At 51.6% G+C, this 8,918-nt stretch overlaps 1 protein-coding gene across 1 annotated transcript; it reads right to left on the reverse strand.

The window, feature by feature from the left end:
- Positions 1-4,515: 4,515 nt before the first annotated feature.
- On the reverse strand, positions 4,516-8,426 carry LOC115409732 (zinc finger protein 239-like). The gene is made up of 4 exons (XM_030121004.1): positions 8,372-8,426; positions 7,005-7,707; positions 4,918-5,035; positions 4,516-4,811 (listed from the first exon to the last, which is right to left on the reverse strand). Exons 2-4 carry the CDS (start codon positions 7,680-7,682, stop codon positions 4,516-4,518), a joined length of 1,092 nt encoding a protein of 363 aa, XP_029976864.1. The 5' UTR covers positions 7,683-7,707; positions 8,372-8,426.
- Positions 8,427-8,918: the final 492 nt, after the last annotated feature.

Below are 8,918 nucleotides of genomic sequence, written 5' to 3' on the forward strand. Positions count from 1 at the left end.
GACGTCCTGTTTGAACCGAGTAGCTTAGCTACGAGCGCACAGCGCGAGCGGCTGTCTGGTCATGTGACCAGATCATGTGACCGGCATGTGATCCGCGAACGCTGCATGATCAAACCAGTCGCCTGCATTATAATTTTATTGTAATGTTCTCCACCCCTGAAGTTTGGTCAGCCAGTACAGTTAGATTTACAATTAGATCTAAAACATGTAGGGTCACCGCTCCTGAGGACTGGAGTTTGACACGTGATTTAAATGTAAACATGACGACCGTCATTTCAGTGAAATGAAATGTATATAATATTTTACCGGAGGGCTACGTTTATGAGCTTATGAACGCCAAGAAACCACATGAACAGCTTAACATGTACTACTGGTAATCGTTTGATATTACAGTCCCAGTTGCTATTACTGTTGACGCACACTAGATGGCGGGCAAACAACATTTACAACAAAATACATGCTTTTGCAAATGACAATGTTTGTTAAAGAAAAGAATAATGACTGATAAACTAACAATGTTGATCAGAAATGAACAAATCAGCATAAGCATAATGCAATACAGGTATTATGTTGTGGTTGGGATGAAATACAACAAGTATGATCGAGTTCGTCATGCAGCTTCGGTCTTCCTAGGTTTCCACTGATTGGGTAAAAATAAATCAATTGTACTGGCTGACCAAACTTCGAGGGTGGAGAACATTACAATAAAATTATAATGCAGGCGACTGGTTTGATCATGCAGCGTTCGCGGATCACATGCCGGTCACATGATCTGGTCACATGACCAGACAGCCGCTCGCGCTGCGCGCTCATAGCTAAGCTACTCGGTTCAAACAGGACGTCAACCATGAAGCTCCAGGTCCATTCTCCACCTCTAACCTGTCAGTCACCATAACCACACAGTTTGTCCTCCAGTCCCCTGCCTGCTATGTGAGGAGAAGCGGCGCTGCCGGCACGAAAAAAACTGCAAATCGTCGCGGCGCAGCCGGCATCGCTGCACTACGATTCCCAGAATGCCTTGGGACCGGTCACATGACCAGACAGCCGCTAAGCGCTGCGCGCTTGTAGCTAAGCTACTCGGACGTCAAACATGAAGCTCCCAGGTACATTATCCACCATCGTGATTAAAAAAAAAGGAAAGACGCTTTTGGCCGAGTTGGTAAGCAGCTTACAGTCAAGTCCGCACCGACCAACTCGGCCACTCGAGAGCCCCCCCCCGCCCGCGAGGCCGACTTGGCGAGATGCCGACTTGGCTTGATGCCGACTTGGCTTGATGCCGAGTTGACTGTATCCCGGGGCGGTGCCGAGTTGGCCGGGGCCGACTTGGAGTGGTGCCGACCTGACTGTATCCCGTGGTAAGCTACTACTGAAGCCACAGCTGCCCTGGGGCAGACTGGCGGAAGCGAGGCTGCCAGTCTGCGCCATCGGCCCCTCCGACCACCACCAACCATTCACTCTCACAACTTTCATACTAGGCAAGGTGGGTGAAGTGTCTTGCCCAAGGACACAACGACAGTTTTACGCCTGCGGGAGCAGGGATCGAACTGCCAACCTTCCGGTTATAAGACGACCTGCTCTACCAACTGAGCTACTGTCGCCTCAATCTTTAATCTTTCAGAGCAAGATATTTTAGACATTTTGTCAGATTCCTTCTCTGAAATGTTGTGGTTTGGTTTAAGGCTTCCTGAAATACAGCTGTAAAGCAGTAAGTACTTCCAAAAGTCCTTACTTGGAAGGGTGAGCTTCTTCATGAGTTGTTCAAAAATTCAGCTCAATTCAGCTTTATTTATACAGCTAAGATGCACTGTCCATCAGGTAACGTCCTGCTTGCCACGACGGCAGCGCTGGGATGATTTTAACGTTGTGGAGGAGTCAATCCCCTCAAGATGTCCGTGAGGACGCTGCCCCTGGTCTTCATTAACCTGGGAGGGGAGATGCTTTACATCCTGGACCAGCGGCTGCGAGCGCACAACACATCCGAGGACAATTCAGAGAAAGGTAGAGCGGCCCGGCCTGGTTGGAGGAGTCAGTAGACCCCCGCTCGTCCCTCACCCCCCTTTAGTTCACCGTAGCTGTCAGATTATAGTCTGAGACATTCACTTTTCAACTCTCCACACACACAACAACACATCTGACCAGTGTGTTTTCTGTCTTCTCGCACATGATGGATCCAGGAGTTTGGTTAGAGAATGACAGGAAAAGAGGTATCCTTCCTTCACTTTACCCCGTCCCGCTGTCAGCAAGAAAACAGCTCAGAAATAAAGACAAAGTAAAGCAGCCTTGAAGGAGAGAAAGCAGTCCTCCGCATGCCCCAAAGGCTCAAAGGGTGACTCCCTCAGACCATCCAACACCGTGTGGAGGTCCCATGGGAAAACCACATGCCTAGGGGGTGACCTCAGCCAACACGCCCCACACAGAAACCGCTTCACCAGCGGGTGACTGCGCACACAACAGTGGCCGAAGCCGCCGTGGCCCGCCACAATGGCCGATGCAGACACCGCAAGAGTGGATGCAGTGAGACCACTGTCCAGCAGAGCCTGCAGAAACTCCAATACTCCACCAATAGTGCAGGAGACCAGGTCCTAACCCCTCTGAACGTGAAGAGATGCCACTGAGACCTGTAGGCCTTGACAGTGGAGGGGGCCCTGGCGCTCTGGATGGTGGACACCATCGCCGGGGGGATATCTAGTCCCACTTGTCTCACCCTTTCAGCTTCCAGGCCAAGAGTCTCCTGCCCAGGACAGGGCGGGACTGGAGGGTGCTCCCTGCCTGCAGTAAAGCGTCGGGCCCGTCGGGAATCGGCCATGGGTCTCAGACTGCCAACTGGACCAGGTCTGGGAACCACCTGGCGCTTGGGGTGTCCGGGGCCACCACGATCACGTGGAGGCCCTGCACCCTCACCGTGGGCAGCAATGGGGCCAAGAGTCATTTCAGAGGAAACGGATACAGGAGGCCTGGAGGCCAGGCCCTGTGCACGAAGGCGTCAACCTCGAGAGGGGGTCCGTCTGACGACCTGAGCGAAAACCAGAGTGGGCACTGTGCGTTCTCTGCACTGGCCAGACTCTCTCTTCGGAGAGACGAGCCGTCATAGTGAGAGCGTCCAGCTCCAACCCCAGATAAGCCGTCTGCTGAGCTGGGGTGAGCGCATTCTTGTCCCGGTTCACCACGAACCCCAGGAGCTCGATGTGGTGCAGGACCTGGGCCATATGCTCCACTGCATCCTGATATGAGGATGCTAGAATCAGCCAGTCGTCGATGTAAGTGAGGCTCCTCAGACCATGACGACGGAGAGGCTCCAGCGCTGTCTCGACACACTTGGTGAAGGTGCACGGAGCGAGAGAGTAGCCGGAGGGGAGCTGGTTCTATTGAAAATACCGGTCTCCCACGGCAAACCTGAGGAAGCTCCTGTGCCTCCTCAGAATGGGGATGTGAAAGTAAGCTTCCGTGAGATCGACTGACGTCATCCAGTCCCTGGGACGGACACTCTCCAGAAGGTGTTTGACCGTCAGTTTGCGGAACCTCCTGGTACCCACATGAGCGTTCAGGACCCGTCAGTCCAGAATGGGTCTCATCCTGCCGTTCTTCTTGGGAACCGAGAAGTAGGGGGCGTAAAAACCCGAATGTGCCTCCTCCACTCTCAGCTCTGTTACTGCGCCCCGGCGTAGGAACGAGGACACCTCTGTTTCGAGAGCGCCTTCCCCCGCAGGGCACACGAGCCGCGTACGAAGGATCCTGTTGAAAGGAGGCAGACGACACGCAAACTGCAGGGCGTAACCGCATCTCAGCGTCCTGAACAGCCAGGGTGAGAGCGGACCTAGCATCGCACACCATGTCTGGAAGTGGAGTGTCAGTGGCTGTACCACGACCATGGCCTGGGGGGGCCCCCAGCGACAGGGCTGCGGACGGGGCGTCCCAAGAAGCGGTGCAGGCGGCCGCCCCGGGGCCGTGCACCAGTGCTTTGTTGTACCCGAAGCTGGTGGAGGCGGCGTGATCCCGAGACATTTCGGGCTGCGAGCCTTGCCAATGATGCCGGGGCCCGAGCGCTCGACAGTGGGGAAGCGAGCTGGCATAATCCTGGCGCTTTGAAGCTCCGCTGTGCTCACACAGGGAGATGCAGGTGGGAAACGCAGCCTGGGGTGCTTGCAAGCTGACGGTAAGTCATTGGAGGTGCTCCTCTTGTGCCTTGCGCATGGCGTGAGGGCTGACGGGCTGCTGTGACCCGCTCCCGCAGTCGCAAAGCGACAAAACCGCTGTGGAGGAAGAGCCAGTAAAGGAGTGGGGGGCCCGGCGCTGAGTGCTATGCGCCCCTCTCTTGAGGAAGCGGCGTACGGGCCCGGCTCGCCACTGACCGCACCGCGCCCCTTTGTAGAGGAAGAGGCGTAAAGAGAGTCTCCCAGCGGAGCGAGCGCCATGCTGCGGACGCACTCCGCTCTGTCCTGCAAGGCAGATGCGGCTGTTTCTCGCTGCGGCGCCCAGGTGCCGTCGCGAACCCGCTGTTCACCCTGACCCTCCGCTTTATGAGGCAACGGAGGGAGGGAGAGGGAGAGTCCTGATGGGCTTGACATGCTTCAGTCTCGGGACTCGGGAGCGTGGGACCATCTCAGTTGGTCGGAGCCCCGGAGGAAGAGGATCAGCGGGCAGCTGAGCAGGCCTGGCCAGGCGCAGCGGTGTTCCAGGGGGCAGACCTCCGTTGCTCTGCAGGGTGTCGTCGCTGCGGGTTCGGCGCACGACGAGGCTGAAGATGGGGGGCGAGCTGCTGAGAGCCCCGGGCCGCCGCCTCCACATGCTCAATGATGACCTGTATGTCACAGCTGAAGAGAGAAGAGGTGGACAGGAGGAGCCCCAGGATTGCCCTCTGGTCCTGTTTCGCGAGGGCGGAGAGGCCAAGCCACAGGTGCCTCTTGGCAAGCTGGGCACTGGCCATGGTGCGGCCCCCGTTGATGGCGGTGGTGCGGCACATGCGCATCAGGACCTCGGCCGTGTTCTGGATCTCCTCGATGTCCTCCCGTGACAGCTCAGATGTTATCGATGGAGCCTGAGAGAAAGGTCATGTTGTTAGCTAATGCAAAGACTTGATTGCCATTAGCATAACCAAGATCCAGGAAGCCCGCCATGCACCTGTCTCTCTCAGAAGGCAGCATGGGATTCTCGCCAGGCCACGGAGAGGATGTGGGTAACAGACAGAGTCTCATGGAGTCCTCTATCATAGGTACGCCCCTTGGCGGTGAGTGGCGTACACCAGTCACGCTGCACATTGGCCTGGAATGATGGAATGGCGGGACACAGCACCGCACTCCGGGACCGAGTCCGTGACTTGGTTGTTAAAAAAACCCACTGGATTCAAATCAACATTTATATTTATTGAAATTTCTCTCAGGACACTTTGCTCCTCAACAGAAAAGAACCTTGAAAGTTTGACGTTCACAGCTGACGGTACTGGACAGTAGGGATGGGACGAGATCTCGCGAGATCGAATGCCGCGAGATTAAGTACGTTTATATAAAGGCAAAAACTCTTTATTAACTGGAATATTGACGGAATGATACATTACATGGCGCACAGCCATATAAGCACGTGCAAAACCCTGAATATGCTCATATTCATATTTAAAAACCCGGTCGAAAAGGACATGAAATACTGTTCTGCGCATGTTCTATCTGCAAGGAATCTTGGTCTTTTGAGTCCACAAACTACTTGTGATACAGTTTAATTGATACGACGTAAAGAAAATTTGCGGAAACGGTCGTTCAGTTCTTCTCTTTTATTGAAAAAACGGTGCATCGCATCAATGAACATTTTACCACGTCTTACCGGCTCACACTCTTTTTCGAACAGCATGCAGAGAGAGCCTGCAGCGGCTGCGGCGCCCTTCTTCCTCTGTGGCGTCTGTGTAAAATAAGGTTGAACATGTAAACAGCGCACCTAGTGGCATGAAGTGCAAATGCAGTCATGGCGTCGTCTGTGCGCCGCGGTTTGAATGGGAATAGGGGAACTCGGCGGCCGCCTCGGGCGCAGTGTAGAGCGGAGGGCAACGTGGCCGTACAAGGGGCGCTCCGACCCGACACTCCATGCTCCGACGCTGCATGTGAGTACCGCGCTGCCCCCCCCCACAACCTCAGCACCAAACCAACCCCCCCCCCCGTCTCGTGTCGTCTCGATCTCGTGGACTCAATCTCGCGAGACATCTCGTCCCGTGAAATTTGTGTCTCGTCCCACCTCCACTGGACAGTGAGGCGTTCAGGTCCCACGGTTAAAATGAAGTTCTTTACAGATCAGATCAGATCAGATGAGATCACTACACCTTGCCCCAACAACAGTTTTCACATAGAAACATTGCTGTATTCAGCTAAAAGCGTATTTAAATTAAAGTGTCTTCAACCTTTTGGTGAAACAACTGGCTGGAAATCCTCAGTGATTCATGGGGCTTCATATGACCGTCACTACCGGGGGACCTCATCATGCAATGCTCGGAAAGGGACAACTAAAACTTTTAAATCAATTTGAAACTTGACAGGAAGCCAATGAAGACTGAAGCCTTTTTAAAGAGTGGGCTGTTGTGTTTTTTTCCCACCAACTATCATATTAATGGTTACAGACTGAAAGGATGGAGACATGAACTCTAACTTTTTTTAATTCAATTTCTAGTTTTTTCTAGTTGTTTCAAGCATACATATACATACCCAGTCATACAGAACCAATAGGATGACAGTGTTCTATAAACAGAACAAAACATGGGAAAATGACACAATGACAGCAGGAGTGCAGCAGCAACACAGCATCTTATAAGGCCTGTTCATCCACACAGATGTCCATATTGACTGTGTGTGTGTGTGGGGGGGATAAATTCTGCAAAAGTTCAGTGAGCGCATTTTGATGATTTCAGCTGAAGCTGGACTTCATGGTCTCATCTATCTGTGACACTGCAGGTGGCGATTCAACCTTGTCCGATAAGTGAATCTGATTCCACAGGTTCCACAAGAAAATGGCTTCTCAGCCGAGTGAACTCTCATGTGGACCATCAAGTTATTGTACTGACTGAAGCGTTTGTCACACCTTTCACAAGGATACGGCTTCTCACCTGAGTGAACTCTCATGTGGACCTTCAAATTGCTGTGCGTGCTGAAACTTTTGCCACATGTTTCACAAGAAAACGACCTCTCACCTGAGTGAGTTCTTATGTGGACCTTCAAACTGCTCTGTGTAGCGAAACTTTTACCACATGTTTCACATGAATACGGCTTCTCACCTGAGTGAACTCTCATGTGGACCATCAAACTGCTCTGCGCGCTGAAACTTTTGCCACATGTTTCACAAGAAAACGGCTTCTCACCTGAGTGAACTGTCATGTGGACCATCAAAGTACTGTGCTGCCTGAAGCGTTTGTCACACCTTTCACAAGAATATGGCCTCTCACCTGAGTGAGTTCTTATGTGGACCTTCAAACTGCTCTGTGTAGCGAAACTTTTACCACATGTTTCACATGAATACGGCTTCTCACCTGAGTGAGTTCTCATGTGGACCATCAAACTGTAGTGTGCAGTGAAACTTCTGCCACATGTTCCACAAGAAAATGGCTTCTCACCTGAGTGAACTCTCTCGTGGACCAACAAATGACTGTACAGTCTGAAACTTTTACCACATGTTTCACATGAATACGGTTTCTTACCTGAGTGAATTGTCATGTGGACCAACAACTCACTCTTTGTCCTGAAACTTTTTCCACATGCTTCACAACAAAACGGCTTCTCACCTGAGTGAACTCTCATGTGGTCCATCATGTGACCGCGCCGACTGAACCTTTTGCCACATGTTTCACATGAATACTGTTTCTCACCTGAGTGAATTGTCATGTGGTTCAACACCTGACTCCGTGTACTGAAGCGTTTGCCACAAGTTTCACAAGAATACGGCTTCTCACCTGAGTGAACTCTCATGTGGTCCATCAACCTGCTCTGCCTAGTGAAACTTTTACTACATGTTCCACAAGAAAATGGCTTCTCACCTGAGTGACTTCTCATGTGGACCCTCAAATTATTGTACCGACTGAAACATTTGTCACATGTTGCACAAGGATATGGCTTCACACCTGAGTGAACTCTCATGTGAACCATCAAATGACTGTGCTGTCTGAAGCGTTTGTCACACCTTTCACAAGAAAACGGCTTCTCACCTGAGTGAGTTCTCATGTGGACCATCAAATTATTGTGCTGACTGAAACCTTTGCCACATGTCTCACAACAATATGGCTTCTCACCTGAGTGAACTCTCATGTGAACCATCAAATTGCTCTGTGTAGTGAAACTTCTACCACATGTTCCACAAGAAAATGGCTTCTCACCTGAGTGAGTTCTCACATGGACCAACAAATGACTGTGCAGTCTGAAACTTTTACCACATGTTTCACATGAATACGGTTTCTCACCTGAGTGAACTTTCATGTGGACCAACAACTCACTCTTTGTCCTGAAACTTTTGCCACATGTTTCACAAGAAAATGGCCTCTCACCTGAGTGAGCTCTCATGTGGACCACCAGTTGCCTCTGGGTACTGAAACCTTTCCCACATGTTTGACAGATGTTTTTATCAGTGAGCGTTTCTTCCCTCTGGCATAATTTCCGTTTCTTACGGACAGTTTCAGCACACATTTCCTCACAGAGAAGCTTTTCACCTTCAGCCTGCTTCTCTGAAACTGGAAAGTCCAGATGTTTGTTCTCATGGTGGACTTCAGAGTCCTGATGCTCAGTGTCTGGTTCTTCATCTGGTTTTCTCAGGACACTTTGCTCCTCAATACAAGGAACCTTAGAAGTTTGACTTTCAGACTTCAGAATAACACACTCTCCGTTCTGGCTGGTATCCAGATCCTCAACGTGTGGAGGTTCTGGTTCTTCCTGCTCTGGACAGCAGTTTGTTTCCTGATT

The sequence above is a fragment of the Salarias fasciatus genome, chromosome 22 (assembly GCF_902148845.1).
Source record: "Salarias fasciatus chromosome 22, fSalaFa1.1, whole genome shotgun sequence".
Taxonomy (NCBI): Eukaryota; Metazoa; Chordata; class Actinopteri; order Blenniiformes; family Blenniidae; genus Salarias; species Salarias fasciatus.